This window comes from Crocodylus porosus, unplaced genomic scaffold, assembly GCF_001723895.1.
Source record: "Crocodylus porosus isolate Cpor-Errol unplaced genomic scaffold, CroPor_comp1, whole genome shotgun sequence".
Lineage (NCBI taxonomy): Eukaryota > Metazoa > Chordata > Crocodylia > Crocodylidae > Crocodylus > Crocodylus porosus.
Genome location: NW_017728886.1, coordinates 67,431,022 through 67,449,891, shown reverse-complemented (window position 1 = coordinate 67,449,891; position 18,870 = coordinate 67,431,022). Strand labels below are relative to the sequence as shown.

General features: G+C 37.3%; 1 protein-coding gene across 2 annotated transcripts in view; it reads right to left on the bottom strand.

Annotated features, from left to right (window-relative positions):
* LOC109310663 (ubiquitin-conjugating enzyme E2 E2) overlaps nucleotides 1–18,870 on the bottom strand; it is a 319,806-nt gene that overhangs the window by 295,413 nt on the left and 5,523 nt on the right. For both annotated transcript variants that reach the window (XM_019535959.1, XM_019535950.1), the window contains one exon: nucleotides 12,991–13,041. In XM_019535959.1, coding sequence (XP_019391504.1) covers nucleotides 12,991–13,041 — 51 coding nt within the window. The remainder of the gene's footprint in view (nucleotides 1–12,990; nucleotides 13,042–18,870) is intronic.

The following is an 18,870-nucleotide window of genomic DNA, read 5'->3' as shown; positions in this document are numbered from 1 at the left end:
TTTCATAAAATCATAGAAGTAGGGTCGGAAGGGACCTTATAGATCTTCAAGTCTGACCCCCTGCTAGGGCAGGAGAAAAAACTGGGTTCAAATGATCCCAGCTAGGTAGGCATTTGTTTTTTACTGTTTTGCTATATATACACACAACCATTTATGATATACTGTTTCAATGGTAAAAAAAAAAGTGTGGCCCTGGGAATAAAGTACTTTTTACAATGAATGTGTAAAACAATACAAAATAACCAAAAATGAATTTGCCAATCCTAGCATGAATTATAAGAGTCATTAATAGGTCAGTGAGGTTCTCTTAAAGTGTGAGACAGAAGTAATGTACAATGCAATAACAAAACCACTAAAAGCAGCCACTAGCTTGTGCTGACATTAAAGGAACATAAGTTTAAATTGTAAATCTTTGGGTCTACACTGGGAGAACCACATTCTATGTAGCAGGGAAGGTTCAGCATGTTAATATTATTGCACTGCACATGAATGATAAATATACACAGTGATGATGAGTTCCCTTTCAAGTACAATGAATAAATAGAACAAAAATAATTTTGGCCGTCTGTTTACCATAGTATTTAGAAGAACTTCATACTTTCTGAATAACAATTATCTTCCTCAGCTGAACAGAGCATAGGATTGGCAGACTGTGCTTCACTTCTCAAAGTGACAATTAACCTTGATATCAGTCTGAAAAGTGTTCTGTACTGGCAGCAGTATAAAACCATCATTATCATCTAAATCATAAAAATTCCACCGAAATTGAGATGGGGTGTCATCCCTCAGCTATTTGTATTTTAATAAGGAGCAAAGAAGGTTGTTACAGAACATCTTAAATACAGCATTATACAACTATTGTATTATAGCCTTGTGTGGCAGTACATGTATCTGACTACCTGGAACTGTACTATACATGTACAAAAGCACCGAAAAGCATTTGCATTTTATTATATCTATAACATGAGAAAGAGAGAGACGCTTTTCAGTGTTTTTGCTATACATGTTAGTTCAGTAATTCCCAGGGCACTCTGTAATATAGCAGATCACAGCATTCAAATCCCAGATTCCAATTTGATTGATAGTGCAATGTTTTAAATGAAAATGCAATTTTCAGATTGATCACATCTCTTCACGACAGCCGTGTCCAAAGTTAGACCCATTTCTCTACATCTGTCCTACTCAGGACTATCTGATTTTGTTGCCTGAATACTGGAGTTTTCAATTCAGCACCTTGAAGTTTGGTTCACAATGTATTCAAAAAAAGGGTTAAGAAAGCTGCACCAAATATGTACTGTTTAAATTCCACAGGATATAGCTGATTTTTCTTCTTAAAAGATAGGCAAGCACACAGGCCAGGAAAGAAAAATTGAGCCATGTTCTCTAAAAATTTCCCACCTTGAAACCTGCAATGACAAGCGACTCCGGAAATGTTTACAACCATTTTGATATGGCATTTCATTTTTGTAAAATGTGCATCTTGTGTCAAAGTGTTTTACTGTTTCTGCTGCTACGAACAGGACATTCCTGTGAATAAGATGTGGCAATGAAGAACGCCCTCCTTGAGAAATATGTTCACAAAGTGACAGGCCTTATTTTATTTGCAACAAAACGAAAATAAATGAGACAAAGCTAATTATGTTCATAGCTAGTTACTTCGTTTAAGCCAGGGACCCTACATTAGTGCTCCAAGATAGGGAGAAAGAACCTATAAGAACCTGCTTTTCCCATACAGGGCCATAAATAAGGTAGCTTGAGAACATAATTGTTGCTCTGTGCTGGCATCAAGGATAGCTGTAGTCTCTAAATAAGAGGCAGAAGGAGCCATGGCCAACTTCTAAAGCAAAGAGACGAAGTATCCTACCTGAAACAACAGTACACACTGCTCTTTTCCTGTTATAGTGTACAAGCAGTTTTGAACAAATGAGTCAGAATTCCTCCTGACAGCTTCTGCTAGAGGAAAGTGCTCCCGAAACACTCTAGCATTAGTTGGTGCTAAAACTTTAAGTAATACTTAAAGGTTAGCTGTCATTCACTTTACTCTGCTCATTGTAATAAGCTCACTGGGAGTAGCCATGTATTCAACATAGACATTAGGCTTTGAAAATACTAATGCCTGTCAATTTTAGTTTATAAATTCAAAATTTATAGGACCAAAAAAAAAAAAAAAATTGACCTAATTAACTCTAGTAATTCAAGTGTTCCCCTGACAACATTTAACAAATGCTACACACCGTTACAAATTTTCAAGTTAATATATTAATACAATGACGCCAACCTATAGACTAAAACTGTGTTAAGACAACAGTGAGGCGAGTGCATTGCAAAACTGCTGGGGGGGCGGGGCTATAATTATAAACCACTTACTGTTTTCCTTAAAATATGAACAGACAACAAGGCAGTTAAAGCAGTCATGTAACCTTAACTGTGCCCTCTAATGTCAGGTACATAAATTTGTTATTACGTAGCTAATGCCTAGAAGGACTAAAACCAGAAAGGCACCCAAACTGCCTTTGGAATCAGAGACTGAAATCAATGGGAGTTTCAGGTGCCAATATTTTGGGGATCTGACCCTAACGATTGTTGTATTGATTCACATTATCTGAGTAAGCAGTCCTACACATCCAGCCAGACATTTATCCAAACACTCCCATACATGAACCAAAACTTTCTGATTTATATACAAAGTTCTATAACAGTGTTATGATAGGAAGGTGTTGAGTTTGAGAGAGTTAACAGTGTTTTCAGATGATAAACTTGTCTGAATTCCTCTTAAAAGGATGTGTCTAAATTTTGATTTGATGGCATTTGTTTTCAAAAAATAAATAATAACAAACAAACAAACAAACCACTACAGTACTTCGAATTGCTCCAATGAAAAGTATAGTCAAGCTGTCTGAAGCCACTACCAGAAGCAGCCAGTCTCCATTTTGACAGATAGCAGTCTGAAAGAAAATAGCTCCTACTGAAAATAAGAGAAGGCAAATGTTTTGAAAGAAGGCAACCCTCTGACATTTTTCACTAAAGAACATTCTTCATCCTCTGCTAATAAAATGGACAAAGTAATCACTGCTCCTTACATATGTATTTGAAAGGACCCTACCTATGATGGTAGTTCCATTCAAGAGCTGCCTCTGAAAATTTGCAGAAAAGACAAGGTATAAACTGAAATAACCCAGAACTAAAAATTGATGGCAAATTCCAAATTACTTCAAGGATCTATACAAATTAACTTAAATACAGGAATGGATTTACTTGTGAAATCAAATATGTATTTGGTACTCAAAAGAACAAGTGATATAAGTTCTAATGTTCACGCATAAAAGTAGCTAGATTCCCCAATGTAAAGAGCAAGACTTCTTAGTTTTATCTATGGAGCCATGATCCAGACCTCAATAATATATACAGTATTAAAGGTCAAATAGTGGAAAGGAAACAAGTTATCATTCCTCTGGAGCCCTTAGTAGACACAATACACATTTCAAGTTAATAGTGCATCTGTACATGACAGATATTCAATGATGCATTTCCACATAGAATTCTACCCTGCCCACCCATGCCACGCGCATTAAAAACAGAAAGAATTAACTCACTACTTTTAATATTAATCAGAAGAAACTTCAAGTTTCTGGCATAAATTTATTTGACTACAGTATAAGGAATAAGTATATAAATGCCATGCCACACAAACATGAGCTGCCATATGCACTGCACTGCTAAGTATGGTTTCTATTAAACCAGTACACAGTAACTGGACCCTTGCCAAGCAACATGGAAGTGTTTAAAAACCCTGCTTAATCCAATTCCACAGCTTTGAAACAAAAATAAATTCAAGTGCTGTAAGAATTGTTAAAGTGAAAAATTAAAGGCATGTAAACAAGTGAAAAAAACAAATTGTAAAAGTAAGTGAAAATAAAGATTATTTCAAGTTACCTTAATTGTAACTAGCAACACTTGGCATGTGTTATGATATGATTCAAAGCTGAAGTCAGTTAGATACCCCAAAAAGCTTGCAACAAACTGTATATGTGTAACTGCAGAATAAGTTTTAATGAACATAAAAATGCACAAGGAATGTGCGAAAATTGGTTTCATGTTGTTGCCAAGATGCTGTGAATTATGCATCTTTATTAGTTTATGAAGCTTTGTAAACTGCTCATAAACCCAGAATTTTCACACAGGAATCCACAATGTTAAAAGTATTCTGACTTGTTGTGACTGAGTTCTTTGCAACAGAAGAACAGCACTATTCTATTTCTGTAGTCCTACACACACACACAGGTAAAAACTAAGATAGCATTTTCTGAGGGGTGTCTTGAGTATGAAGAGGTGCCTAAAGTCTAGAAAAGGCTGAGAACTATTGGTGTAGGGGGAGGGCTTTAAACAACCCTTTATCAAGTTCCCCTCCAAAACTTATCCCCCTAAAAGTTTTATGTACTTTTATTTCAAATTGCACCTCTTGGATGGTAAGTTTTTGTTTGTTTGTTTGAAAAGATGTGGGAATGACCAGATAACTATTTTTAAGTTAAAAATGATTATCTAGTTTCTTTAAATTAAGGAAATATTTTAAATTTCCTAATGACTCCACAGAAAGCCACCAAGTTTGTTTTGTTTGCCCTGCTAGCAAGTACTGACTGTTTATTTAACTTATTTAATTCAGGGTTTTTCTTAAAAGGGAGGTAATGAGTGAATTACAGATGATACAGAAAAAAGCATAACATGCAATCTACAAGCAGGAAGACAGCAGTACATATAGAAGGCGCTGGAAATCCAGGGATAGAGTACTTGGTGAGAAAAAAAAAAAGTCTTCCGAAATTCTTAGCCAGAAAGCAAAGGGAAAGTAGACTGCTTTGTCGGAGACTAAACAAAGACAACATATTTTTTATTTATTGTCTTACTGGACCCAGATGGCAATGGGTCACACATCAGGACTACCTGCTTTATTTGGCACATTTCCATCCCCTTTATTTCAAGATAAGTCTGCTATCTCTTCCCCGTTGCCAGGGGGAATAGGTACTCTTTCTGAGACCCCATTACTCTTTTTTATAGTAGCAATTGATTTCTTTTCTTCTTTTAAACCTGCAGCCAGTCTGTGGGCTGGATCAAATCACACCAGAGCCAGTGCACAGGGCTGGCCTAGCAATGCCATATGCAGCACGCTGCCTGTGCTGACTCCATGCCATATGCAGCATGGCACGGATCAGCCTGACCATGGGACTTGTGTTGCCTGTGGCTTCCTGGACCCAGCACCACAGGCACTGCTGGCAGCCCAGGGGACCAGCGCAGGACGCTTGCTACATGAAGCATTAGACTGACCCTATTTATTGGCTCTGGGGCCAGCCTGGATTGGTCCCTAGGCCATCTGTGCAAAGTGAAACCAGCGTGCAGGGCCAGATAGCAGGGCACAGCAAATAGCACACGCCCCGTGTCAGGCCCCTGTACCACATGTAGCATACCCTGGTCCCACTCCAGGGCTTGTGCTACCTGCAGAACGCAGGCTGGACCCAGCTGTAACAGTAGGTTCAGCTTCATGCCACAGGCAGCACAAGCCCTGAAGTGGGGCCTGCGCATGCTGCATGTAGCACATGGGCTGGACCTGATATCATGCGCAGCACAGTGGACCAGCACACAGTGTGCGCTACATGCTGTGCCCTGCCAGACCGGCCCCAAGCGTTGGCTCTGGCACAGCTCAACCTTGACTAGCCCCGGAGCTAGCATGCAAGTGCAGGAACCACATGCAGCACATGCATAGGTCTAGTGCAGTATTTGCATGCAGCATGTGCCCTGGACTGATCCCATGCCATGTGCAATGTCAGGTTCAGCCCATGCCCCACACAGTCTTCTGTATGTTGTATCATACAACAGGTTATACAACACCCCCATTTTCAACAGTCAGATTAAAACACAAAAGAACAGTATGCCAATCGAGACGGAGCATATTTAGTATTTACACTAAAAATAAACAAAGGTATTTGAAGAAAAATTGTTTAAACCAATTAACCTTTAACTTTGCGCTGCAGCTAAATGCTTTATACCTTAAATCAGTAAGTAGCCCCCAAAGAAGTTTGGGGCCACAGGAAATTTTGCTTTCCAGACCTGGATTTTCAGCTCAACAGGGAAAGCGAAGCATGTTGCTGCCTGCAGTACATTACTTTCTCAGTTTTATTTAGAGTTCCATGAAGATGCCTTTATATTAGGGCAATGCTGTCATAGACTGTTTGAAACTAAAATGAAAACAAAACAAAAACAAAACTACCCCTCACACACACACCAGCTAAAGGTATTAAAGAGAGTACATTTAGTAACTAATTTGACACTTCTTACCCAAGATACTTTAAAATAATAAGCCTGAGCTAACAGCCAGTTATAAAACAAGGTGAACTTAAATGATAAAGTGTACTCTACCTACTATTGTAGGATATAATCCCAATGTGATTCTTTTTCATACAGGAAAAAGGATGGGGGAAGACTAATAATGTGAAATTAAATAGTTTATCACTCTTTCTTTACCTTATGATTAAATAACCATATTTAAATCTATGGTGCAAGGCAGACAGTGAAAAAAATACCCCATCAACTTGAGGGTGCTCTGCCTTAATATGGCCCTGATTAGATGTAGTTGATTGCAACACATTCTTACAGGCCTGGCTAAAAGAAATTTATGTATAATCTTCTGAGTTGTACTTTCTTCAAGAAAAATTGGCTACAGAGCAGGGTAAACCTATCTAGACGGAGGGTAGGGTGGAATATAGAGGGGGAACCCACCTCTCCCAGACAGATCCACAGCACAAAGCCATGAAGCTATTCTGGTAAATATATTAATTTAAGAATAAAAGTTATTTTAGTCTTCTTTGGATCAATCGGATTTCCTTACTCGGTCTAGTTTTCATCTTCCATACACACCAGCACCACTAATAATAGATAATTTCATACTTGCAGCAATTCCCCTTTATACATAAGTCAAGTTATCAAAATTCTTAATATCACCTTCCTTTTAAATAAAAATATAGACCAATCTTTAGGAAAAGAAAGGATTTCCTGCTATATACTCAAACTGCTATATAAAGATGTAGGGAACTCAGTGGTTTCTGGTTTGTAACTATCTGAAGGAATCAAGATGGAGCAAATGACTTAGTGTGCATTTACTGAGTGGATTTAGTAGCATTAAGTGAAGCAGGAGGATATCTCGCTGGACCAGCAAAATTAGGCCCGTTTGGGGTTGAATAAAGCTCATATGAACAAGAAACCACCCCTCACATTAATGAACATTAGAATAATGTGATATCTTTCTACTTCCATGCAAAAAAGGACAGAGAACTCCATACCCTCTAGCCTTGTCTTCCCGCATGGTCCAGAGCACTTCCTTATGGTAATGGGTAAAGCATATTGGCTGCTGACAGACTAGAAAAAACACACCAAACAAACAATTCTACACTTTACAGGAAGAGGCAGCATGATAGTTCTACCAGCTTCAGTGTCTATATAGATCATGGAGTTCAGCAGGGCTTTTTGGTGCTCTTATCTAAAGCTGATTCAATCAGCTATTAGATAAAAGAAACAAAAAAGCCTCAATGAAGCACCTGATATATACAGACCTCGGGCAAGTCAGGTCAAACTAATGTGATGCCTCTTTTGGTTATGCGGTCAGCTCAGCACAGGGACACGCTGAGTTCAAAGGAAAGCACAAGGTCTGGGGGGGGTGGGGGAGGGTTTACGTCTAAGCAGCCATTATGTCCTCACGACCTGTTAGCACTCCAGAGCATCCTGCCTTACACAGGTGCCAGGGGAAAGGGAAATTGAGCTTCAGGTGGCGGTCACTAGCCTCTTACCCTATAGCCGCGTTCCACCTCAGTTCTAAGAGACAAGAATTAAATAAAAGGTGCCAGCTGAAGTAACTTAAAAGCTGATTTCTAGAAAGAAGTATCTGCCCCCTTATGTTATAATACAATACAAAGCTCTGGAATTAGATATCTAACATTAGGTACCTAACTGATGTTTATTTGCTTATGTTGGCACTAGCAGACAAGCCCAAAAGTAAGAGCACCAGAACACATACTTGTTCTCCCTCACCTTTCTGCCCATCTAGAAGCTCTTCCATCTTATTTTGCATCTCTCTAATATAAAGAAGCCTTCAGCTACCAATTATTTTTCCAGAGGGTTGTTTGGCAGGTGGCTGGTTCCTGCACCTGAAATAATAAGACACAATACATCTGCTGATTTTGTTTTCTCATAAAAAAGGGGATGCAAGAATCAATGCATCACCACAACAATGGGTTAAAAAGGGTTATAACCAAATTATTTTGAAGAAAGAGGCAGATAGTTTATTCAGTAAAAATTGCATAATATTTTAAAGACTGCTTACCCATTAAAAGAACAACCACAATTGCTGTTGGGAATTTAAAAAAATAGGAAAAGATAAGAGTAAAATGTGGAGGCATGGTGGTGGCACCAGTACTACAGAACATCGTAAGAGGATTCAGTAGGATGAAGACAGACATGGGACTGATAGGATAGTAAAATTCTGAAGAGTAGTTTCAAATAATGGTCTACACAGTCAGCTGCCTAGTCACTTTGTGCTGGCTCTCCTCTTTATTTCCAGCTGCCATAGTCACACTGAAAGAAGCTAAAAATACATTAAACACTTTCCTAATAATATTTTTTTTTACATAAGCAACTGCTTTTGTTGCCATACACATGGTATCAGTTGCCAGTGGGAGGAAAGGTAGTTTAAGTTATTGAGAATGTGAGGGGTATATTCCACACAACACGTTATTTTTACTGAGATGGGATATAAACTGCAGACAAGTCTGAAGAGTATTTAAGTTCCCAAAAGTTGTTATATTTTAGATTTTTAATCTTAAATATGAAGTATACAAAGTTGGAATAGGAAGCCTGCTTAGATTGTTTCAAGATTTACTATATCCAATATTTCTAGCAATTAAGACATTTTGCTAATTTGAACCCCCCCCCAACACACGAATAATACCACAAGGGTGAAGGTCTCTATAATTTAGTTATTTTTCCCCAAAAGTCTTTACTGGAATCCTAGAAGACTAAATACTTTCAAAACACAAAGACCTGTATTTCCTGTTTTCTTCCTGCAGGTCTTTCCTCATATTAATGCATCTTCTATATAAAGATCAAGGAGAGAGAGAATGCAGGCCAAAAACCAAAACCAAAACACCAAAAATATTCAGTTCTTGCTATTGGCAGTGAAATACACCAGACATACATCTTCATGACACACAGTCCTCTGATGATGGTAGCGATTATACTTTTTCCGCCTAACTTGTCTTCTGTTACTACTGTGACCTACAATATATTATCCACACATGCACACAGGGCATGATTCACAACTCAGTGGGAGTCTATTGGCCTGAACTAGATCCCATTGCTTATAAAATACACTAATTCCTAGTAAAGCAGGCAACTTAGACTTGACACAATAGTAAACCTACTTTTACAACCAAGTATATCAAAATATTGAGGATCGCCGAAATCCATGGCTTATTCATCTGACATGTATATTCACAAAGGTTATTTTTACTTGCATCTCACCGGCACAACTTTCTGACATCGAAACAAGTTTTGCCTAAAGACTAGTGAATAAGGCACCAACCGTATACTAAAAATTCAAATAAAACATTTTAATTAAGTCTGCATACAAGTAGGTAAACAACATAAAAAAACCATAAAATTTGAGAGTACATTTCCAAAATTCAGAGGCCATAACATCTCTCATATTGTAATATTTCAGTTTCAAGAGCAAGTTCCTGTATTCCTTTGGAATTAAAGCTATGTTAAATCTCTAACTTATTTAAGTCACAAATCTATATGCCCAAAACTACCAGGTCTCTCAGTTTTTAGTACAAAATGTTTCAAATTACAAAGAGGTGATAGTTTGCCAAATACAAGGGGACATAAGTGGGTCACACTCACCCACCTTCCTTATTAAGGCCAGTCAGCGCAGGGTCCAAGGTTTCCAGACAGTTTTTCTTACAAGGGACAGCTTCTCTCCCATGGTAAAAGAAAAACATCAAGCCAAGCACACGTGCAAACACAAACAACTAAACCACCGACCCTAAACCTTGAAGTCTTTTTTTCCAAACCTTAGGAAGAGCACGACAGGCTTTGCGTTTCTCCCCAAGCACAACCACCTCCTCTCATTTCCTGTGCTCGCTGCTCCTGAAGCTCTGAACTCCCCCGCTAGCTCTACCCTAATTTCCTGATCATCTCTTGCAGCCGTTCCCAGCTGGGTAGACTCTGAACTGCTTGCTACCTGCAGCCGGTTCTCACACTGAACACCTCCTTACAGTATATGTCAGCAAAATATATGGTCACCTTGTTTTGGAAAAACTAGCATATTTTCTTTGTGAAGAATAAGTGTTGTACAAGTTCAAATAACTTCAGATTTCTAAATAACAAAGAAGTGACCTTAGTCTCAGTTTCAACTCTTAAAGGAGACGCTATATCCAAGGATGCAGCTAAGGGACACTACTGTTTTAGATGCACAGGGTTTTTTTCTAGTTAAGATAAGCCCAAAGTCCTTATCTTTTGTGGTCAAAGGCCCTGGAGAATCTTCTGCCTCATGATTCCACCAAGTCTTCACTAGATTGTAATTTGGGCATGTTTCCCTACTTATTACATACCTAGCTAGACAGCCTATTTCAACTCTACCATTTTACTCCACAATCGGACACAAATGCAGCTATGGAGGTGAACCATCCACATTACCTATAAACCTGTGATGTCTTGTATATATAAATCCCAGCTAGGGGGAGGGAAAACAGAAAAACAAAACAAAACAATGAGTTATCCTCAGGGGGACTGGGACTGAGCCTAAAATTAGTCTAAGTCATTTGTGTTTGAAAAAAGGCACTCATTTGTATCGAAAAAGAAACTGTATTGTTTGTTTATATATATAAAGGGCGTTCCACAAAACCAAGCTGACTCTCTGTAAAAGGGTATTCAGGCTAATAAACTGTAATACAGTACCTACCTTTCTTCACTATATTGAGAAATCATGCCTGGCTGGTATACTTATTTTGTAATGTGCAACTATAATAGAAAATAAATGAGGTTTAAAAGAGCACACTGCTTAGACTATGTCAACATAGCATAAAAGTAAATGAAGTGACTCCTTATAGATCATTTGCTCATAGTAAAATTACTAATGGTTATCTATCAAGATCACGCCACGTAATAATTCTGTACCTTAAAGAAGGCACATTCAGTTAAGTATAATTTATTCATTATATATCTTGCAAGGCACTTCATTGCTACCTTGTCATGTCAGAATAATTCAGAGAACAATAAATCTCCAGATCAGACATTTTTTAATTTATATTAAATGGCCTAAAACAAGTTTCTGCTAAGCCCACTAGTAACCAGCTGACTCTTTCTATAAGAAAAAGAGCAAATAGAAGTTCCTAGTGTATTAAAATGATTCCTTTTATTATAAAGGGGCAGGAATTCAGATAAAAACAAATGATGCTGCTCTGAAGAGCTGTAAGATTTTTAGACTCAGTTCAAAGAGTTCTTGAGGTATGTATTCTTCTACAGACTAGAGTTTTATATTCATCTCAGCAAATCAATTTACTAATAGGCATCAGTCATCAATGCCTAAGTAAAGATCTGCCATTTGAAACAGCTTTGATGTGATTGAATACTCACACAAAGTCATAAGTATGACAGAACTGCTTAGCTATTAAAATGTTTTATCTAGCAAGGAGCTGTTCATCCTAATTGACTGAAATACTCTTTGAACGCTATTATTGCAAGGCCACGTCACCATTTAGTGTTTTAGTACGTAGTTACCCAAGTTACATCCCAAAACCCAGCACAAAACATTATTAAAACTTTCTCTCTCTCTCTCACACATGCACACACACACACACTTTTATTAAGAGACCAGAACAATAAAGCTATCATTTTCATTACCAGTTGTTTTAGTAGATCCGATACTGAAGTGTAGTGGAATTCATTAAAAAAAGAAAAATCAGCCATGTCTATCAGTCGGTCCTTCATTTTACTTCACTATACAATGAATCCTATGAACCACGTGCAATACTTGATATCAGCTGGCAGAACTGGGTGGGAGCTATTCATCTGCATTCAGCCTGACCTCCCATTGTGAGAGGTCTATTTCAGGGCCTCCTTTAAGTACTGCTGCACAACACTGGCATAATACCAACAACGACCGTATGTCAAGTTGACAGATTAGAATTTTGAAACAGCCATCTGAAAACTCTTGCCTGAACCTGAACTTCAGCGTAGCAGGGTTCTTTTTCCTTATGTCATTACTCTTTTCAAAGCAAGTTTAACACACCATAAGTAAACATAACTGACAGAAAAGCAAAGCATGAAGTCATAAAAAGAATTTCTGATAACAGACTCCACTTCATTAAGCTTCCTCTGAATGTCATAACTGATGACCAGAAATAAAAATCACAACAAACCCAAAGCCAACAACATTTGTACTTTTCACATTTTTCTTTTTCCAATAAGCTAGCAATTAGCAATCAAAAAGGAGCCAAAAGCACTAGCAAAAATGCCACCTGAAGAAGCAGCAGCATTCAAAAAGCTAAGTCTATTCCAACCACACATCTAGTCTAATAAAAGACAACACCCACAATCAGTCCAATAAAATACATCACCCACAAAAATCCTCACTTGGAATATATATATTATTTGTATATATTCTAGAATCATAAACAAAATGCTACTGATCTCACCTTTTCTATGTTGACAGATTTCATTTTTTACCCTGAATGTCCCAGCATATCTAACATTGCATTGCTTTATTTTTAGCTAACCTATCCTTACTCACCATCCTTGTAAATTATTTTACATTAAATCATTGTAGACAAACAGCAGTATCTACCACTCTATGTTGATATCACCAAACTGAATGAGCTGCTGAAATGTACCTCAGGCCTCCTATGTAACTTCAAGAAATATTCCAAATTAATAAAATCCATGTCAACTTACCTACAGTTTGGAGGAGGGTCTAATGTAATTTCTGCAAGTTCTTTCTGAATTCTTAAGAGAAAAAGAAACAGAAGTTATATGGACAGTACTTTTCTTTTAATGCATTTCCTCCAGCTTTATGAAAAAATTTCTACTGAGGTCAGTATTAAGAAATATACCTAATTCTCATCTATAATGGAAATTTGATGCAATAAGGTTTCATAAAACTACCTGAAGTATTTGACAAGTAAGACTCCAACGTTCCTTTAAAAAGATATTTAATAATAATTTTTAAAAGGCACAGTGAATTACGGGGAAATGCACTAATTTCTGCATGGATGGACACAGCCCTTAATATAGCTGAACACAACCAAATGTTGGTAACATTTTGTGGTGCACACATTCACTCCAGCAATACCTTATTAAATATTATCACCAATAATATTTTGTCAAATGGACAGTGCATATATACATCTCACATAAAAAACCTTATACCACATTTCCTATGGAAATACAAGGGATATTGTCTTTCTGACCAAGAGTACAGAAAAATATAGGCTCTAGAAAGAAAAAGAGAGGCCTACATTTTAGGAAATGAAACCTCTCCAAAGAAATCTATTGAACACCATCTCTTCACACTGGAGGAGGTGGAAATCGGATGATCTGTTCAGGTGCTTAATTTTGAATTTAAGAAATTGTGCCTTAGGGGGCAATCAGCAGTTACTCAACTGGCAAGACCTCCCAACCTGCATATATGTTAAGACTTCCATAGATTAAGGCAGGGGTCAGCAATCTACAGCCCACAAACTGTATCAAAACCCATGAATTAGCAGGCTGGTTCTGGCCTGCAGCAGCTCAGGAAATCTGCAGCATGCTCCAGCCATAGCAACACAACAGAGGTGTCCCCATAGTGCTACTTCCTGCCACATTCTCCCCGTTCCCCAGGGTCCTAGCATTTGGCCCTGTTCTATTTACTGCATTTACTCAAATCCAAGATGAGGTCTGTCAGTCTGTCTGGTCACCCACCCCCTGCCACTGCTGCTTTCCCTACTACATCAGTTTGGGGGGAGAGGGTGGGGGGGAAGGAGGGGAAAAAAACAATGATTTTAAGACATGCTTCTGCTAATTAGATTCCATACACGGAAAATTATGAACACATTTGTAATTTTCCACATACAGAATACAATTCAAAGTTGTCTTAAATTCAGGTAAAATACAGCATTTCCTTCACAGCATCTCCTAATTGCAGGGGAGTGCGGCCCACAGCGAGGATTGGGCTGCAAGTGTCCTGAGGTGGCAAAAGTTTGTCAACCCCTGGAATAATGAGTTCTAGATGGTCTGAAACCCTTTGGTCATGTCCTAGAACCTCTGCAGTATGGTAATAAAAATGCTTTGCATCTTACGTTGAACTTGGCCCAAACAACCTCCAACACTCCAATGACGTTTAAAGTATGTCCAGTTAGCTGGAAAAAAAATTCCTGGAGTTTGCTAGGGAATCATTCGATAAATAGAACCCATCAGCCATACCCCTTGTAAACCCATAACCTCCCAAATGTGGGAGTTCAGGTGCCAGCAGGCAGTTTTCTGAAAGACTGAGGAAAGGACAAAAATATTCAGCACTACCTCAATAGCCTTTTTTCAAAGATTTGGGCAAAAGAGCAGGGTTTTATTCTTCAGTTAGAGAGAGGAAAACAGAATGATAACACGGCCCACATTCCAGAAACAGACGCTGAAGTCAAGCCTGACCTAAGGTACATACGTATTTTGTTAAAAAGCAGCTGCCACCTACTCGGCACATAAGTAAATCAAAGGAACTGATTTATTGAAGTAAACGCTCAGAATATTAGAGCACTTAATATAAAAATGCAGCTGACTAATTCAACATAATATTAATATACAAACACAGACTTAAACGTTTAAGCCTCAAAATACTACCAACATTTCCCCTATTCCATTAAGAATAATGCATTTGTTTGCTGTGCATGACCTAAGAACATAGATGACCTGGCCAAAAACAAATTCCTACCTACTTTATCTGTCGTATTCTCAAGTAACTTGCTCACACAATTCATACTTTTATGGTTGGATGAAATATTAGAAGATACTCATATTGGGGGGCGGGGGTGAGAGGGAGGGAGGAAAAAATGAGTTCCCAGAGGATGATTCTGATTAATGGAGAATGTAAACACTTATAAAGAAATATAATTGTGGTTAAGTTACAAAACTTAAAAGAAATAATTCTGCTTACCTGGTATTTATAAAAAAAATACATCTTCATAGAGATTTTAAATTTTTTAAATGCCATCTGATTTTTCAGAAGAACTTATAAATAACAAGACTGAAGTGGTTAAACATACCACATATTTTAAAAGAATATTTTCTAGACATATTCCCTCTCCCCTGCTTTGTTTTAAAGAGCATTAACAGTTTACATTTGTATTAAGAGGAATGAGAGGCTCCCATCCCACTGCAACTCATGAGACTAGGTTCTGGAGCAGAGAGAGGAAGGGAAAAGACTATATGCCAATAAACTAAATGTTGACACTTTCATTTTTCTTATATGTATGCTTCCTTTCCCATAAATATTTGAAAAAACCCAAAAACCCAGACTGGAGAATGTTTAGTTCATGCATTCAAGGACAACAGGCAAACCCTACTTCATATTTCATCTTTTCATAGACTGAATGAATAGAAAATTGAACTATGAATGGCTTACTTCATGGCTGAGTTTAAAAAAAAAAAAAAAAAAAAAAAAAAAAAGGAGTTGCTTTATGCAGGCGGTAGATAAAAAAAAAAAAAAAAAAAAAAAAAAAGATGCACTTATAAAAGCCAAGGATTTTTTTTTAAAGATACAAGACAGTTGTTTGGCTTTCCAATATTCATTCTGGTTTGCCAAGTATAGCACTTCTCGCGCATTCTTTTAAAATAATATTCAAGTATAGTTTCAGGCTGTCCCAACTGAGGATTACAGATTGCTCCTTTCCCTAGTGTTGAATTCTAAACAAGAAATCCATGGCATAGGTTATGTTGAAACGCTTTAAAAATTTCTTACCAGGAACAAAAGACCATGTAACTCAATTGCTTAAATTCACAATTCGACACAAATAAAACCTGCAGATTTAAACCCAAAAAAACAGCATGTCTTAAAATTCACAAGCTCAAAAGCAAAATAATATATTTGTTGAGCTGCTAGGCTAGGCTAGGCTAGCCAAGAATGGTTACACTTCTCTCAATCCAAAGGTCAGCCTAAGATTTGCTACTTAAGAGGTAACAAGAAGCCTGCTGTTTTCAAGGACAGCAATTCAATTCCAAGTCTGAACTGTAAATGTGATATGCAGTAAGTTTCTCAGTCTTGACAGGTTAGGTAAGAAAGGTTGCTATTTAAGGTGATGCCCTCTGGGTGAAGAAAACTGAAGGAATAGCACACACTATGATATACAGTGTAAGCTATTACACCTATGTAGCAAGTAATCCTAAAACCATTCATACAGAGGGACCCTAAAGTATGAAAGATTGCAATAGTCTGCTTTTCTGATGTTGTCTAAATAAGTCCTGCTACTGACACTAATACAAGAAACCCTGTATTTTAAGACAAGAATAAAAATATACATCAGACCTTATTTACTGCTTGACATTCTAACTAAAGAGACGCAAGAGGGCTTACAACACAATTCTATTCTGTCCCGGCTCTTGGGTCACACCAATCATCACAATATCTTAGCATCTTAAATGCCCTACCAACTGATCCATGTATCCCAAACTTGTCACTCTTCTAAAACCACACCCAAGGAAAAACACTTCAAAATGGAGGTGAGAGGTACAACCAAAGAAAAGAAAATAATACTCCAAGCCAAACACAGAATTCTTAGTTTAAGAAACTCAATCTCTTGGGATAAAGATGCTGTATGATTCTAACAATTGCAATCTTCCAAAATGTAATAAAAGCAACACCAGGAAATCCAAAACCAAGGATAAACAAAAGGGCCTCAAACATCCTTCATAAGCAAGTCACTGTGGAGAACATTAACTCACAGAAGCAGCATCCTAATAAGAATACACACCAGAGAAAAAACTGGCCCACGTTGTATACTAGTGCATTCCTTTCTGTTAACTTTATCAAAATTAACATTGCTGGAAAAATACTTTTAAGATTTAATGTATAAGAATATACCCACACCTAAAAAGTTAAAAGCAAATATACTCAAATTATAATTTTATGCTGAGATAAATACTCAGTGCAATGCATCTTAACCACAGCATAAGGATTACTCAGACAATGCATGAAACCCATCTATGCTCACAAAGGTCCCGATATTGAAAGTGCTGTGATATTAGCAGCCCCAAAATTGGCTAGTTCTGTTATTTTCAAAAATTTCTAATAGTCACCGTCAGGGCTGCTATTAAAAGCTGTGAAAACCAGGGAAGAAAAACTGCCTATCTTCCATTAAAGCTCTTTGACATCTGCTTCCCCATCACCAGGTCTGGTACAATGTTAGTTACAAAGCAGACAGTTCTGTTAGCAAAGTTAACCATAGCATAAATTTTAATTATAAAGTACAGTAGGGCTGAAAAGTCATACACATTAAATGGTGTATAAATTTAACAATAGGAAGATGATTAGAGTTTGTTACAATATAAACTACAGGCAACAAATTGGGACTGGCATTGTGTTAAGTCAAGCGAGTTTTGCACTTATTCAGTGCACATAAATGAAGTACGCTGTATTACACTGTTACATGGAAACAGACTGGAGTAGGGACAATACAAATTCTAATCTGAAATTGGAAGCCAATGTTACGAGGTGAAATTCTGCATTTGTTACACAAGCATAAGATTTTGGAGTACATGCAAGAGCACATGAATTTGGAAATACTGGCTTCTACAAACACCTGTGCAGTACTCCTCCACCATAAACTCAAAACCTAGTTCTTGTTTTTGGAGAGGTTAACATTCCAATGAAGTGACTAAGGTCAAATTCTGCAACTCTTATTCATGTTACTGTTCCCAGTAATTTAGAAGAGGAAACACCCTTTTAGGTGTCTGCCTTGATGCAATCTATCACAGGCAAGGATACCACACTTGCATGTCAATTTTTGGTTTTTGCCCTCAGTGATTCTTACAAGGTAAATACAAATGTAACAGAATCAGTTAAGGTAGAATTTCTCTTTTCTAATCTTAAGAGTGTCCAGCTGATTTTTATAAATATTATTATTAATAATAATAAAACAACAATAATAATAATAATAATAAAAAACCTATCAAAATAAAGACTTCCATGTGAAATTGCCAGCCTAAATAATTTTCTTTAATGGTATTACAAGCCAGTGGCAAGTGGTTTGGGATAATAATGTGGAAACAACTTCAATTACAGTAACTCTTCAATTACCAGCACTAGAAAGATAATTCCTAAAGAAGTCCCATGTTGCAGCTATATTAAATTATATTATATTAAAAAAAACATATAGAGGCAGTATAACCAGCAAAACTCTCAAAAACTAAATGCTCAATTCTGGAAATTCATAATTGTATGTATTTCTCAATATCTGTCTGCATGTGAAGCTACTGCTTTAGAGTCTGGCTGGTAAACACATCAGTGTCATAGATTATCAAGTGGCATAATTAATTTCAATGGAAACCATGAGACTGGCTTAACTCTTTTAAAAGTTTAATCAATGGTATATCTGCTAAATACACAACGGTGAAAGAGCTAAGCTCTGAAGGTACACAACTAAGATTAATAGCTTGATTTCCAACACACTATTAATTTTTCAATACGTTAGCACCCGCAAGCCCCAGGAGAATTGTGGTGCCATCCTGCCAGACACTGCATTGTTAGGAATGCACAAATTTTTCTAAAAATGCTACAAGTGCTGATCCTGGAAATCCCTGGTGTAGGTGTAA